Consider the following 17,423-nt stretch of genomic DNA (forward strand, 5'->3'; position numbering starts at 1 on the left):
AGATACTGTTCTTTTTAGTTTCAGACATGACTTCTAGAAGCACAAATGATGTGAGTTAACTGCTAGGATTTGGGAATTCGGCAAAGTCACCACAAAGTAAATCCATTGAGATAATTATTATGAGCTGTCAGAAGATCAGACAAGCTTTGGAGGAGAACCAAAAACTAAATGGTAAAATTATTACCCAAACTGCCTGATGTGAACAATTATCATTAGCATTCACTGTGGTTGTGCACACAGTTTCCTGTTAAATGCTGCTATCATCACACAGGGGTCTGGAAAACATGAGGAAGAATCCCATGTACAGGCTAACATGTCACCACACAATTCAAAACAGATGCGTGAATGCAGAGGTGGTTGGGTGAAAGAGAGGGGAAATATTGACACTAACTTAGTAAATGTGGATTCAATTGCCTTAGATGACAGACTAAAGGTGCTTAACACCTCTTTAGTTTGGTGCCAACCTTTGGACTTTTCAGTTTGGTCCAAAATAAAACATCTGGTGTGAATAATGCCTCTAAACAACACATAATCTAAACAAAGAGGGGGTGTCGGTCCGGATCAAAGTGAATGAAATGAACTGGTTGACTCATTTTCTTCATTCAAACAGAAAGACAACTTTTTCTTTTTCTATGTGGTATATTCAAAAAGCTTTTTGCAAATAACATAACTGAATAGTGATTAATAATAACGTCAGACATACGCTCATCTATGAACCAATCAATGTCAAGTATACATGCAACCTCAGAGACTCAGACGTGAAAGTCAGAAATGAGTAAATAGTAAAGGATCACGGAAAGGCCGCTGCTCTGTTCCTGGTCCAGGTGAGTGTCTCTCGTTCTTTTTTTTGTGGAATTCAACTCACACAAGCAATGCCATTTATTAAGAGCTCCTTAGCTCATCAAAAGGAATTGCAGTTTTAAAAATGGGTGTTCTTCTGTTATCTTAGCTCCCGGTCCCTTTTTTAAAAGCTTCACTCTCAGCTATGACCGGTTTTATGCTGACGGCTCCAGACATTCCTTCTTAATGGTGTTCATTTTTGGAACAACAAAAACACTGAATAATGAATAGGTCAACAGCAGAATGGTCAATGGACTTGCAAAGTTAAGAATGGCGACAGAGAAAGGATGTATTCATCATTTCTGCCTTGAGAACATAGACATGTACACTCTGCATGAATAAGCAGATGTAAACACATTTTTTGGCCATCTCTCTCTCTTTTCAGCTCGGTTGCTTTTCTTTTTTTCTCCTTCAGTCTGTATGTTATTTCTTCTTTCTAACCGTCGTTCTTCCTGTTCTGCTTTAAGCCTCCCCTTTGTGTTCAAATATGTTCAGGTAGAAACACCCCAAGGTAGTGGACAAGTGCACTGAGATAAGAGCGAGCAAGGATGTGGTAACTGAGTTTTGGCTTTAAGCTGACCACCATTTTCAGAATGAGGTGGAAAAAGTTCAAAGCAGATCTTTGGCGTAGCCTGACTGTTGATTTTCCTCACTGCAACAAAACCCTCGAGGTGTTGGGCAAAGAGCTATAGCTTATTTTTCCCAAAGAAAGTGATGTAGAATGCTCATTTGGTGGTCAATTGAGATATTAAAGGGGAACAGCGGACTCTATCGTGGTTTTACAATCAATAGAAGGCATAAGCTTCATTAAAACAGTACAGAAAGTCAATAGACAAACTTCCATGGAAAGGGCAAGGATGAATTATGAATGTGGTACTGAGTCCAAGAGGAGAAAATACATAAGGGTCAGCCAAAGTCCAAAAAGTGTTAGATAATGCTAACAGGGACTTTCCTACGATGCTCAAGGCACAGCCAGATGTTTGGAGGAGGTGTTAAATATGAACATTGGGAATTTGCAAACAAGCATATGGAAATTGGTGTGTGCTTAAGGATGACATATCCACTCTGAAATTCATGCATGTGTCAGCATTACCAGTTAATCATAGAAGTGAAAAGTTTTAATGAGACTATTCAGAATGGTGCAGACACCTGTGCGTTCAAACAGAAAATGAGCATATCAGTCATGGAGAGAAGTTAATAGCGGCAGGAGCAGCAGCAGCAATAGTAGGTGTAGATGAATCAGAATGCAAATGAAGGCATCGTTTCTAATAAGTGATGCTGGTTTGTGTTGTGTTGGATGAATGTAGATAATAAACAAGATGGCCTGTCTGTGCTGGACAGGGGCTTACTGTAGTGACTGAGGAGGGGGGCCTGGATAAAGTGCATCCAGAGGGAAAAAGCAGGGTGGATGTGCAGCTGTGACATTTGGAGAGAACCTCACAGTGGTCTGTGCCTCAGGGCATCTCACTAAAGACAAAGCAGGCTGAGTAAATGTACGCTTTCTCATCTTTTTTTTCCTCTTCCCATCTTTTTCCATCATCCATGCTCTTAATTTTCTGTCTTAGTCAGTCTCCCAGGCAGATGACAGAAGCAGCCAGTGGATGTGGCTCAAGTGGAAGGACCCTTTCTTGGCTTCAAGAAAATAAACATAACATCGAGAGATCATGAAAACTGATTAGAGGGAGAAGGAGGGAGGTTCAGATGCCAGAATCCACCAATGAGCCCTCTTGGGATGTAAATGTTTAGTCAATGAAATACTGACAACATGGTTGACCACTTAAGGACCCTCAACCACCTGCCAACAACAAGGTGGATCTGATGAAAGTGATCAGTTTGACACCATGTCTCTTTCTTTCCCTCTACTTTCCTTCATTCTTTCCATTCCAAAAAACGTAAAATGCCCCACATTCACACCATCTTCAGTAATATGACACGGTAAAGCAGGCTGTGTAAGTGCAAAGCAACGCCAATTACAACATTGGTTTGGAAATTTCTGAAAATAAAACACAGGCATCATATTAGATTAGAAGCAGACATTTGGACTATGCTGAACCAGTGCGTTCACTACAAGCATGTAGCTAGAGTACAGAGGTAGATGAGAGGAAGAAAGGAGATGACGGACAATGACAAGAATATGTAGAAAGAGGGCAGTTTTGCCTTCCCAGGTGATTATTAAAGGCAGGATGGAAACCTTACAGACAGGTCTGCTCTCCTGGACCCTAATGGCTTATTGATCCAAAAGCCCAACTGCCACTTTGTTCTCACAGGATACATAGCCAGAGTGAGCTACAGAAACAGCGACCAACAGGCAGTAAAGATAGTTGAGGCCACCTTGTTAATAAAATTATGATTTTTTTTTATGGACTTGTCAGTTGCCAGTTTGTATTGCAATTTAAGTGGAATATTTAAGTGGGAAGATAAGTGATGACTTACAGATCTTTGATGTTTAAATATGAGGACTAATTAAATGTAAACGACAGAACTATCAACCCAGAAGGAAAAGTGATTCTGACCACACTTGAGTCAAGTTTTCAGATTATGTTTTCAGGGTGGGAGCTTTGACCTGCTCCTGCTCATACCAAACCCCAAATTGCTTTTGATGTATGAGCTGCTTTGAACAAAACATTTGTTAAATCAGCCTAGTGTAATGTGATGCTTCCTCTCTGTGGACTCACTGAGGCTAAACCACAGCACAGTGTAGTGCAGATCAACTAATCAACACTTAGCAGTTCATTCATTGTGATTTCATTCATCACTTTCTTAGGAGAGTATATCTCAAGGGTAAATCAATGCAGCATTTCTCAGGCAGCAGCTGCCCTTCTCTATACTTAAAAGTTTTGAATCAAGTTGAGTTTCTAACCACACATCAATCAGCAATATCAAATCAGGCGTCGAAGGGGAAACAGGTTGGGGGTGTGGCCAGAAGTGCTTTGCTAGCTTAAGGAATTATGTGTTTGAAATCCTTCCAACTGGTGCAGCCAAGCGGGACTTTCTGACAGCATATAATAAAGTGTAATATATAATTGGCCGTCTAATAGACCACTTACATTTATATCTGACACATTAACAAAGCTGCACAGCGAAGTGAAGCTCGCCGCACTTCAGCAGGGCTGAGTGACTTCTTGGATTTGTGCTCTACTTCTCAAAATCAAGACAAATGACCCAACAGGTACCAGCAGCAGGCTCTGCTTTTTTTGTTGTAATTCAGGCCTTTGAAGCAGCAATTAAACCCATGCTGTGTACTGCCCTCTACAAGCGTCACCAGTCAAATGACTGGATTTTAGTAATGAATGGTTGGTCCCAGTGAAGGAAGTGGGATTTATAGGAAGGTCTGCTTCCTGACCCCCTTTTCTATCCAAAATTAGTCCCCTGTGATGAAACCTCTAAGGTAGAATCTGCACACCCTCCCCTTCAGCACACACCCCACACGGGACGATTAATTAGTGATGCAAAAGGGGAGGATTAATCGATATGCTGTCATCCTCCCGCAGGCTGAGGAGAGAGACCCTGCCAAACCCACCAGGACCTGATCTCATTACTGACGGTGGCCCAGGCTCCCCTTTGTGAGGCAGCTGCATTCATCAAAACAATGCCTCCCCCCCCCCAATGGTTCTCCATGCATCCCCTGTCCGTCTCTCCCTGTGTGCTTGGCTTTTTCTCCCCTGACAAGATGAAGGAGAGTAGGCTGGAGTGGTGACACCCATTTAAGAAAGGAAGTGCTCGTGTGTGTGGGGGGTCTTGTAAATAAAAAAATAACAAGGTGCAAGGTGAGAATGTGTAGGGCTACTTTTGTTATTTGTGACTGTGAATGAATTCAGGTGTCTACAAGGGCTAATCACATGTGTCCTGTGAGAGAATGTGAAGGTGTCCTTGCAAATGTGTCTGTACACAACTTAAGATGGAACCTGAGAGCAGTGGGTGGTACTGACAGCTAGTTGGGAATAATTGTGTGTGTGGCCATGTGTGTGTGCATGTGTGTGCATGTGTTTGTGCATGCATACACCTCCATCCCTCTGTGTGTGTCTGTGTTACCGGGGGCAGGGAGTGGAGGATAAAAGCCTCTGCCTCCCTCTGACAGTTTTATCTGCATCACCATCTGCCTTTATCTGACGCCAGCATCTCTCAGCTCCCCACTGCACTCTGAAAGCTCTCCATCCAACCTGTTCTCCTCGCCACTCATCTTATCCCAGGCTGCCTTCGCATGTCAGATCACATTTTCAAGCCATAATTAAACAGTTGTCGGGTTAAACCCTTGATAGATAACCTGTGGCTGTCGGAAAGTGAAAATGAAAAAAGGCAGGGCGGTGGTGTATCCAAAAAAAGGGATTCTCTCATTAGTGAGCAGTGAGAGTGAGGGAGTTCATCTCTGACATTAGCATCATGAAGCTAATGAAGTCAGATGCGGCAATTCACATTTGACTGTGGGGATGCTGGCCACAAAAAGCTTGTGTGCAGAAACATGAACACAGGGGTGCACTATCTATCCCTTTACTTTCTCAGTCAATTTGTCACACGCTGGGCGAGGGGTAAGGGTGGGGTCAAGAGGAGAAAATATAGCCATGTCCCTTTTGCTAACCGCCCCCTTCCCTTACTCTCTGCCCCTGCTCAGAGTAGACAGCTGAGGTGAGGGATGTCTCCCTCACGCGTAATCAGAGTCAACCCTTATTTAATGCTATGAACCGGGACTGGACAGCCAGTGATGGAGGTATTCGGGTTGGCCCGCTGTGCGCTGTGCACTGGCCCATAACTGCAGATGAGACACTTCCCACAGAGCAGTTACTGCCACAACTTGCCAGCTGTAAATGTAATGACTGTCAAAGGTGAGCGGTGCCTGTGAGAACAGCAATAAATACAAACAGGCACCCTGGAAAAATACAGAAAAAAGATTGTGCAAGTCCTCGATAAAAAGGTGCATCTAAACCAGCACAACTTCTGTCAGGCCATTTGGTAATTTTATGAGTAGCTCATGAAAAGAATGACTCCGATACTTGTTCCTTCATTAATGACTCATCTGTCTGTGCATAACATAACCCCAATTTGCTGCTCTCCACTTTTGTGCGTTTATTGCTTTGAGTGAAAACAGCTTCAAAAGAGATTCAAAAATGAACAAAGCAATGCACATTGCTTTTGCTTAGAGTGAAGAACCTACAGGGTTATTTCTATTAATTCCTGATGAGTCATATAGCAGAGGACAGTAGAAACTTTGTGAGGCCCTTCTAGACACGCTATTTCCTCAATATTGTCTCACTTATGGATGTGGGACACAAAAGGTTCTTAACTTAGGTCACCTCCATTCCATTGTTTATTTATGGGCGGGGTAGTGGCTGACTGCATCACTGTCATTGAAGGACAGCAGAGCATGCAGCAGGAGAAAGATGAGGCATTCTAGCCAAGGCAAAATGAAAGGCAACACTTTTTGCATGCCAAACTTTCGAATTGCCAATGTTTGTGTACCAGGCAAAAAAAGGAAAAACTCAGGCTGTCAGCACAAAAACAAAAGGATGGGACCCTGGGGCAAACACACTGACTCTTGTCACACATCTCATTTATCAAACTTGCAAAGGAGGAATGTGCATCCTTAAAATACCACTTGAACTATGAGGTGAGCTGTCTGGGATACTGACTCAAAAGTCTCATCGTAACCTGTTCTGAAAATGTCCTTTTATTACTGCAGCTAATGTAAAACTACAAGTGGAGATTTATGGCTGCAGTCGACCAGCTACACATGATCAGCGACTTAGACTCCTTATACTTGTTTTTGGTGCTGCAAGTGATTTCAAATGGGCTAACCAAAAGAAAAAAGAACTTACTGAAGATAAAAAACTGCTTTTGGCTTCAATAAACTTTCTTCCCTTAAAATAAATTATACCTTTTTCTTTTTATGGCTGGGTTCCAAGGTCTTGCAAGGACATCTACCTTTTCCAGCAGCCACAGATGGGAGATTTAGCTATCAGCCCACTTCGATATCTGTCTGTACCCTTCATTCCCTGAATCTCACACCCCAGGCCCTGATGGTAGAAATGTCATGAAGATTGGCAAAGATGATGTCCTGCCCTCCCAAATGACCATTTTACTTCTATTGAGCTAACACTCTGTGAAAGACATCGGGGGGACTGGGGGACATCCTGTCAACTAAATCGAAAGAAAACAGAAATGTTCACTGAAGTAATAATAATTGTGTCTTTTCCCATTTAATTCATGTTGGGAGTGGTGAAACCAATGGGTACTTTCAGTGTTGGAAAGAATAAAGTTTCTAACAAAGAGATTTGTCCCTTTTTTTTGTCATTTGTCACTTCTGCTTGGCTTCGATTCCTAATTGTAATAACATGTAAAGATTCATTCTAAACCTCTGGAACAAAAACAGTATCTATTGTGAGTCAACAAACTATATGTCTAGTCATTATGAGACATTTTAAAGCAGAATTGTTACATATTATATCTTTAATACTGAGCTTTCATGTGAATCCTGTGGCCTTCTCAGTGAATGGAACATGCTCAGGTGTCAGCATGTGACCCAAGTAAAGGACCTCAAGGCATAAAGTGGACTCTTGACCAAAAACCAGATACATCAACTGGAATTGCGTCAAAGTCCTGGACAAGGAGTCACTGGATGGCCCAGAAAAAATTGAGGAGTCCGTTCACGTCCTACACCAGAAATCATCACGAAAAAAATTCTGGGAAATTTGTAGAAAGATCCAGGAGTAGCTAATCTAAGCTGAAAATCCCAGCTACACAGAAACAGCATATTGTCAAAGAATGAAAGACGACACATTAGATAACTGGATTAGTGCCAAGTCTACAATGACTGATTTGACCAAAAAACAGTGGCTGTCTGTAAATTCAGACGAGTGCATTACTAGGGTGTTACAACTTGAACTACGTGCTACAGACATGTTCATTTGAGCACAGAGAGTAAAAAGTGACCAGACTTACTGAATATTCTTGAAAATATTTCACCATTTATCCGAGAGGCTTAATTAGTTCTAGTGGCTCTTGGGGAGTTGTGTGGTATTTCACTTCTCTGGGTGATTAAATGCAGAGGAACTCCCACACCAGTCAGTAGAAGCAATGAAGTCTACTGGATGAACAGCAAATCCAGCTTTCTATTTATTTGGTTTACTTGTGCTTCATATCCCTGACCTGGGTGATAGAGGAGCATTAGACACACCTGAGCAACACTGCATTGCAACAGCAATATGCACAGTCATGTTCGGTCTGCTCAGCGATGAGTCATTCCTATGGCATTTTCCAGATAATGAATTTCAAAGCTTTTTTCATCTAGAACTCTCAAAATGTCAGCTGGAAAGTTTGCCGCACTTTCAGACACACCCACAGTAAATAATTAGGGGAGTGCACGAAACAGGGTCTTGTGAGGATATGTCGTGTCCTTTTTTAAAGCAGTTGCACTCAGCAGATTCGGCTTAAGCACCTCATCCCACAACCTCCACTTTACATCTTCTACCCTGGTGCCTGATGTTGCCGTGTCAGAAAGATGTAGTGAGTGTCCTGCCCTGTGTCAGGTAATGGAAGGGAGTGGGTGGGGGGAGGAATAAAGGAGGTGGAGGCGTGCTATAAGGAAGTGAAAGTAAAGAAAGAGACAAATGGGTTTGTACCATCACGTCCATGATGGCATGTTATGAACAGACAGTGATATGTCATAACCTGTCATGACAGGTGATCTGAGTCTGCGACACTCACTCCATATTACGGACTTATATTAACTTCACAATCAATGTAAATAATTTGCTTTATGTGTAATTGTGGATGTCCATTCTCAAAATTCAGAATTTCAAAAAAATGTAAAAAATTATTTGAAACGAGCACTTTTAAATTTGCCAGTTACGTTCTTAAACTTTTTTTGGGAGACCATGACACAGGCTAACCTGGAATGAAACGAAAAAGGCTATTTGGGAACCACAGGCCAAAGCTAACGAAGAAGGCCCCAGGTATTGTACCTCAAGGCCACTATCACTGTTTGAATGCAGAGCTATTTCATAGTTTGATTGGGTCCGTGAGGCCCCCATCAGGTGGAATGATACGAGGCCACGGCTCCTGGGTTCTCAGGTCTAATTTGCCTGTACTCCTCGCCTCAAAGAGAGACGGGCATAATTAACAGGACCCAAACACCCACCACAGCCTGAACAAAGTCATTTAGGGGAGCGACACGGGAGGAATGGCAGCAAATGAAATGTAATTGCAATGGGAGCAGAGAAGCCGGGCTGGTGTGGCGGAGGCACTGATGTGTTGGTGAGACAGAGAGAAAGAGAGAGCGAGCGGGCCAGACATGAGGGAGTGAGGGAGTAAATGAAAGGAAGAAGTTAGAGACGGTGCACTTGAGAGAAGAATGAGATAGTGAGCGGCAGGTACAGATAAACAGAGAGGAGCTGTTCCTCCAGGTTAGTATAAAAAACAAATTCACTGTTCATAAAAAAAGTACATAAAGTTGAATTGAAGTTAAAGGATAAGTTCACCGAAATTACAAAAGCGAACAAACTTTTGTGTTGTCTCGCTCTGCTCATATCTGTTGGATTTATTTCCCCAGGAATTGAGATATCTGCCTCTGAGATTTCTTCTGACACCCTATAGGAAAATGGAATTTTGCTGAGGCGCTCACAACACTGAAAATTACATTTAAAAATTTAACAGTGACGCCTTATCCCGAAAAACAAAGTCTCGCTCCTCAGGCTATTCTACAGTAGATGCTGCCAACAGTTTAAACAGGAACCATTTTTAAAACTGAACAGGTCTGTGTCTTGACTTAATGCAATTAGGATGTATTAAATATTAAAATTCTAAATTGTTGTAATTGACCTACATCACCACTTCAACCCCAGCACCAGTTGTTACTATAGTCATTGTCATTATTTATCACTGAGGCAATATCCGCCCCCCAAATCATTCACCTATCCATCTCTCCTTCCCATCATGCCTCCCTCCGTCCCTCTCAGTTTACGGAGCACTGGATGGGAAGTGACCCTGGGTCAACTATGTTCCCTGTCGCTTCCAGGCATGGGGCAGCTCAAACAAATTGGGGCCACCAGGATGTTGGAGCAGTGTGATCACACACACACACACACACACACACACACACACACACACACACACACACACACACACAACCTTGTGCAGATAGATAGTGTAGTTAAGGGTAGATAAGAGTTGACACAGTCGTATCTCTACACATCTTTTCCACCAGCTGTCACCAGGGAAACACTTTCCTCTTGAACCTGACTACTCGTAGTGTTTAATTGTGTGACTCCAGCAACAAGATAAGTGGATGAGAGTCACCGGGTGTGGTCCTGGCTGGAAATTAACAGACCCCCCCCCCCCCCCCCCCCCCCCCCCCATTAAAATGAATATGAACTTTGACTGTAACATCAGGTAAACAAAGCACTAGGGTCAATGAGACAATTAACAGTCTGAGTAAATGCATTTTTCACATGTCTGCCTCAGTTGCCATTTAAAGTCATTAGAGGTGGTTTTAAATTGCCTTCAAGCCCAGCACATGCCTGCAGTAGAGGCACAGATGAGGCTCATAACTAGTTTGACAGACAAGGGATAAGAAGAGATGCTGTTGGCTGTTTAGTCATTTGCACTCTGCACACTCTGATTCCTCTCCATGACCCACGCACGCGCCACACACCAAAAAATTAATCTAAATGCCATTTAAGGACAATTCCTTCACGCTCCATGCAGTTTAAACTATGCCGTATCATGTGATTATGTGAGCCACACCTGAATAAGACCTGAAATTCTACATCTTTACATATGCAAAATTGAATTGCACTGCCTTAGTCTCAGTATTTTTTCATCTAAAATCAAAACTTAAAATGTTTTGACTTTAATATGTATTAATATTTTGCAATGTTGGACATCATTTCCATGAGACTGTATGTTCCATGTCAATTCCTGAGATCTAAGAATGCACAACAAAAACGCATGTATCTTGTGGCTTAATCCCTAAAACCCAGGTATCTGTGCTTCCATCTGATGAATCATTCTGCACAGATGATCCCAGTTCCTCTCCTCTTCCCTTTCTTTCCTCCACAACTCCTTTCACACATTTCTTCTCTCCTCTTATTCATTCTCCACTGAATGTCTAGATTGCCCTAACTTCTCTACCATTCTCAATTTAATCACTTTTTACAATGCAACCCACTTTTGTCCCTTTCTACCTTCCCTTTATAGGTTCTTCCCAATCGTCCTTTTTTTTATCTGGGTTTTTCTCAATGAGTCATCTGATTGAATATAGATTGTCGTACATTGTCATTACCCCACATATCCCTTAGGCGGTATCTTACTATGTGCAGCTCCAGGTAATCTCCCAGTCCCTTGGCACTCTCTACCCTGACCAGAATGGCTTCCTTCAGCTGCGTGCTGAAGCCCACTGCCAGCCGGTCTGCCCGTGTGCTCGGCCGGTCATTGGGTGGCCAGGTATATGTGATGAGGGCTCCGCCTCGCCCGAAGATGTAAGTTGTCCCAGCTGCAGAAATAACACAGGGAGAAAGTTGGACAATCATTTAGTAACAATGCAATAATAACAGTGTAAAAGCAGGAAAGAGGACTTTGGTGTTTGCAAACACAAAAGCAGAACATGATTAGTCTCGGATACAAAAACATTATTTTTTTCTTTTCTCATTAATAATTAATATTTGTCATAATTCTTTATATAAGGTTCATTTATGTATTCTCTACTGTCAAAAATCCTTCTGTTGTGCTGGAGAAAATTCTGTTTGTGAAAATAAACAGCAGCCTGTTAAACTTCAATTAGAACTTTAAAAAATCTAATACTACTCAAAGAGTGTGTTATGAATACAGTTTTGTTCTATGAACATATAGCAGCAGGACATATGCACACAGGCATGTGCGAGAAAAGTCACATTCTGGCTCACTTGTCTACTTGAAAGCATTTCATAGAAAGTTTAAAAATCGCTGGCTTGAACATCCCATTTGAAAACTATTGTGTTACTGCCAGTGTATATCATGATCCTGAAGTCATGTTTAGCATTAGCCCTAGCACCTGCACCCGTGCTGGCTGTCACTGCTCTTTGAAATGTTAATGTTCAGAGCCTCTGCCGTTACAGTTGCCTTCAGTTGCCTGCAGTTGCGTTGCATTCAAACTAGGGCGAACTGACAAACTTTGTGTTGGCTATGCTGTCAGTATAACCACCACCACTCAACGTCAACAAAATAAATTCCTCAGATCTCCCTGTCAAAGGTACTTTGCCTCAACATTTTTTTTTGATTTACAGCCTCAAAAAAAAAAAAAAAATCCACCTCGTACACTGAGTGATTTTATGTTTGAACTGTAACAGAGGAGTAAGGACTTGGCTTGGCTCCGATATGCCCGGTGGTGAATGAGAAATGACGGGCGTTGGCTGTGATTAGCATAGAGTATATGAAATATGAAACCTCACTGAACTGTTTTCAACCCTGTGGGCTGACTGTTTTCCCTGGAATGTGTACACATACACACACACACTACACAGGATGCATGTGCAAAGACTGGTGCATGTATAAGTATCTTTATGAAGCTGCACTAGAACAGGGTTGAATGTCTTTTCAGCTATGGATCACATCATTTTAACTTTGCCCAAACTGCCAGGCTTGCCACACTGACAGCCAACTCAAGAGCAACAAAGGCCTTTTCATATTTGGATTTGACTGATGTGTTTGCTTGCTGTGCATCCTCATTTGGTAAATCCTTCTTATCTTAGTTTTTGATAGCCTAAGCATCACAGCATTAGTGCCCATTTTTGAGATGAAGGAGATCAAATTAAGCTTTGTTTGACTCCACAATTTGACCCCAGGTCATAAGCTGCTTTTTCAGCGCAAAATCTGATGTAAACAATAACCTCAATAAGTCCTCATGTTTGAGATGCTACAACAAGTGGCATCTACATGAAAAAGACAATCAAAATGACATGGCATCGAACAGCACTGGGGTTTTCATACTGTATTCATTCTCACCTATGAAAGCACATGCTCTCTAATATGTGCACACATCGACAAACCCCTGACAGAGAGGATGGAAAGAAAACACTGTGATGAGGCAAACAGGCATTCAAACTATATCCACAGTAACGAGCCGCTCACTCTCGCTCTTTCTCTCGGTCTCTCGTTTTTTCAGGCTCTGGCCTTCCTTCCCTCCCTTCCTCCTTCTATCCTCTTTCCCTCCTAGCGGAGCTAAGCCCTCTGCTGAGCTCTTGTTGTTTTCTTGAGGCTGTATTATTTTAGCGCTGACTAATTATCGCAGCATGGCAATGAGGGCTATAAAGAGGCTGTGTGCCGGAGGAGGGGAGAAAGAAAGAGAGAGGGTGAAGAAAGACAACGGGCTATAGAGGCAGGGTGTACAGGGTATGGGAGTGTGTGAATTGTTGATTGTGGTAAGATGAGGAAAGTTGGTGTTGTTCTTTTTCCTTTCCTGTGTTTAATAACAGCACAGCACTGGAGCTTGAGCGACCAACTGCTGTGGAGGAGGAGGAGAAAAGATTTCTAAAATGGCCGAAAAAATAGGGTGGGAAGCCATGTTGTTATAGAAGCAAAAAGAGCCATGTTGGGAAAAACAAAAGAAAAGTTGAGCACAGGTTAAAGTATGTGAGTGCACCCATACTCAGGGAGAAAGAGTTTAAGAGATAAGGACAAATAGTTGAAAGAGAAGTAGTTTGGGTGCCACACACACAACTTAAAGATGCCTTCTATCTATTTTAAGTCAATTGTCTGGTCTGAGGGATTACTACTGAGCGTGTGAAAACAGATGAGGGCATTTAGCAGACAAGGTTGGTCGAACAGAGACATCAAAATATAAAGTTGCACTATAGGTAATGTAGAATCTGCATTTTTGGAGTTTGATCCATTCAATTACGTAAAAATTTAAATGTCTGTGTTTTAAACGATCTGGTTGTCCGTTTTATAATCCATTATTAAAGCCCCACACTAATTTGCTGGAGTATATATTAAAAGATAAATAATCAAATATAATAAATGAACAACATGATGGAAAAAGAAACAGTCAAAACAAATATTAATCAGAGTGCTACAATGTCAAACTTGACATCATCAGTGTGTCATTACGTCTCATATGTAAAATGCAAATAAGACAATGTTTCCTGCTTGTTTTAGTTCATTTTCATTCAGCTGGTTTAATATCAGAGCACAAGCATGATGACACAAGTGCCACTCTGAATGTTCTTATAGTTCTCTTGCAGTTTCAACATTATGTCAGGTCTCTATAAACAAATGGATTACATCTCTAATTCTGTTCAGGTTCAGTGAAAGAGCCAGGAAATGTGTAGAGCTTCCACTCAGTCACAATGTGTCAAAGCTTGGTGGACGCGAAACACCACACATTCACAAATTGATGAAAGTGCACCTATTAATTTCTCTTAAGTTCAGATCAGTCCGTGTGGTCCTGATATGACATTGGTCTCACAGGTCTTTCTGCTTTTATCCAGTTGATTGTGGCCACTCTGTATAGCACTCTTACGCGTCTGAGTGCTCTTCTCTGCTCTAAATGAGGAGACAAAGGAGTTGCAGGGTATCCGGTGGGTGGCTTGACAGCGTGCATCCATGTGTCACAGTGTCTCCCAGCAAACACCTGCTGCTTTGGTTGAGGCAAAATCCTCCAAATACTGCAATGCAACACACACTAGTGTTAGATGCGATGGAGCGAAAAAAAGAGGGAAAAACAAGTTTATCATTCCCAGGAAGACAAGTCCAGAATGCTGCCGCTCAGCTTCTAACACCATCAAAAAAATCTCAACATATCACCTCTGTTTTAGCATCCTTGTACTGGCTGCTAATTTATTTTAGGATTGATTTTACAATTATTTTAATTATTATTAAAGCTGGCCCCTCTCTATATTTCAGACATTTTATCTTCCTACGAGCCAGGATGCAGTCTGAGATCCTCTGGTAGGGCTCACCATGCTCACCATTCCCAAGTCTAGGCTGAAAACCAAAGGAGACAGAGCCTTTGCTGTGAAGGCCCCTTCACTTTGGAATAATATACCGTAAGAGATTTGACTTTCAGAATTGCTTATCCACTTATCTCAATTCTTAAAAAGCATCTTTATAAGAAAGTTTTTATCATCTATTACTGTTATTATTCTAACATTAACCTCACCAACACAAGTCCAAACGATGTGGCAGTTCAGAAAAATCCCATGTTGATAATTTTTTGTATTGGTTATTTGATCAAATTCATGTTGTGACTATGTTCAAAAAGTCTATTGTGTATCTGTGGATGCACAACTATCTACATCTGTGAGCAGAATAAGTCAGAGAAATCTGCATCTGACTTCTTCTGAACAGCAACTATTTGCCTCTTTTTAAAAAGGTGAGTTAAAAGTAAATTAGTGCTGCTGAGGGAGTTGATGGCAAACAAAAACCTGGCCAGGTATGGATTCCTCTGACCTTCAATTCACCGTGGTCTAATCAAGCAATCAGACTACCTGCTTTTGCTAGAATAACCATAGTGATGGAAATGCTCTATAGCACCCATGTGTTGCACAACCACCTCATTCAGAAAAAGAAGCTAAATATTTATTACTTTTGTCCAATTAGCTCTGGGGCCATCGATCTGGCCAATCAATCCTACCTGTGGCGATAGAGGTGGAGAGAGTGCAAAGAGATGAATCAAAACATTACAGGACGCCCCTTAATTATTATTTCCATTCACACGGGCTGGCTGGTAAGAATGGACCCCAAAAAAAAAAAACCACTTTCCTTTGTCCATGGATCGGTGGCAAAATAATCAGAAAAGTCTCATGAATCACAGCGGTAATGAAAAACCTATTGATTTTGATTTTTCACACCCCCTCCCCTTTTTCCTCACTCTTCTTCTCTACATTGTCGTCAGAGAAGAAGAGTGCATTTTGCACTAAGTTTATCATCTGGGATGCTTTCTCTGCAAGGAGCCATTGATTGCTATAGTGGATTCCAGGCCACTATCATCTACTGTGGGGATAAACAGGTCATATCGGCAAAAGCAGAAGCCACGATTTTTCATTAAGGCTTGTGGTCAATGTTGCAGTGTCGAACGCCAGCCACATTGCCTCATGGGAGCTGACAGCATGAAAACTGCGAGACAGGCTGGCGATAAAATGAACATTCCATGAGAAAAAAAGGGACTGATGAAGTCAATCCTTTAGAGGCAATAAGCCCCGAGGCACCACAACACTGCACACCCACGTAAATTTATACATAGCTACTTCTTATTTTAAACTCTCAGGCTCTCAAACAATAACTCAATAACACAGATGGTTCCACCAACCTTCATGTATTATTGCATCAGTGCTGACTCTTTGGAGCAGTTAAGGACAGAGACAGAGCTATTGATTCCTTTTTAAATGAGGATACTGAAAACCTTTTTTTTTTTTTTGCTCTTTTTTTTGACATATTATATTTGAAACATATATTTTAGAGACTCTTACAAAGGGATGTGTAGACTGGGAGAGAAAAAAAGAGAGAGAGAAACAGAGGCGAGAGAGGACGAGGGCTGAGATGAGACATTTGCCAAAAGTTTCCAGACAGCTGTTGATCTTTGAAGCTGCAGAGATACATACACACATCCTGACTAGAACTTTGTGATAAGAACACACACACGAACACACACACACACACACACACACACACCCTGCCCTTGACAGCTTTTTTTCTCTGTGGCAGTATATTAGAAAATGCAGAAATGCCACCCCAAAGATTGAGTCACCCCCCTCTGATGTGGTTGAATAATATCCAATTTGTATCTATGCTGTCTATAAGGTTGGATTGGAGAAACCTTCCTGTTACATGAAGTGAAATGACACTTGATAATGAAAGTCCCAACGTGTCCAACACTTCCCAGAGTCCAGATATGGCAAACGCACAATAAGATTCATCATTAATCAAAGACGAATTCTTTGATTAATGATGAATCTTTCTCATCAGATCTCTACCACACTTACTTTCAAGCATCTATTACAAGCATCTATTATAATGCAAGTGAGAAGTAGATATACTTATATGAGTAGGAAGGATAAGAGTAAAACTCTTGTATTAAAAGCCATTTTAGAGCAGATCTTTTGCAGCTGCAACTTAATCTATCACACCTTACAAAATTATAATAGTTCTGATCTGGTTATATCCTGTCCATGCTATACCTCAAGGAAATTCAAACTCTTCCCCTCCATTTGACTTCTTCTGACATCAACAGGGTGATAAGAGCTTCAGTGGTAATTGGGTCTGGAGAGTTCTGCAGCACTAGCTTGGAGATGGGGACAGTGAATCCCAGTCACCTGAACTATATTGAAAAAGTAATTGGACTGACCTTTTGCTCAGAAAATCATAGGACAAATTTACTAATTATACATATTTCTCATACGGTACATACCCTTGTCTATGTCACAAATTGTGGATGTGAAACATGTCCCCTTAAACTACAGTCATATAGATCTCAAGTATGAAGATCTCCTCAAGTGACACATTCACTTTAATTAAAATGACAAGTCAAAATGAGCATGCACACAGTTTAACCTTCACAACACAATATATCAGACTAAGAGGTTACTCAACATCAGTTAAGTCTTGCATTAAAGCAGCTG

General features: G+C 41.5%; 1 protein-coding gene across 11 annotated transcripts in view; it reads right to left on the minus strand.

Moving 5' to 3' along the window:
• Window positions 1–17,423, minus strand: part of nrxn2b (neurexin 2b) — a 618,875-nt gene that overhangs the window by 108,967 nt on the left and 492,485 nt on the right. For all 11 annotated transcript variants that reach the window (XM_069519278.1, XM_069519277.1, XM_069519272.1 and 8 more), the window contains one exon: window positions 11,142–11,323. In XM_069519278.1, the coding sequence (XP_069375379.1) occupies window positions 11,142–11,323 (182 nt within the window). The remainder of the gene's footprint in view (window positions 1–11,141; window positions 11,324–17,423) is intronic.

This window comes from Paralichthys olivaceus, chromosome 22, assembly GCF_024713975.1.
Source record: "Paralichthys olivaceus isolate ysfri-2021 chromosome 22, ASM2471397v2, whole genome shotgun sequence".
NCBI classification, from domain to species: Eukaryota; Metazoa; Chordata; class Actinopteri; order Pleuronectiformes; family Paralichthyidae; genus Paralichthys; species Paralichthys olivaceus.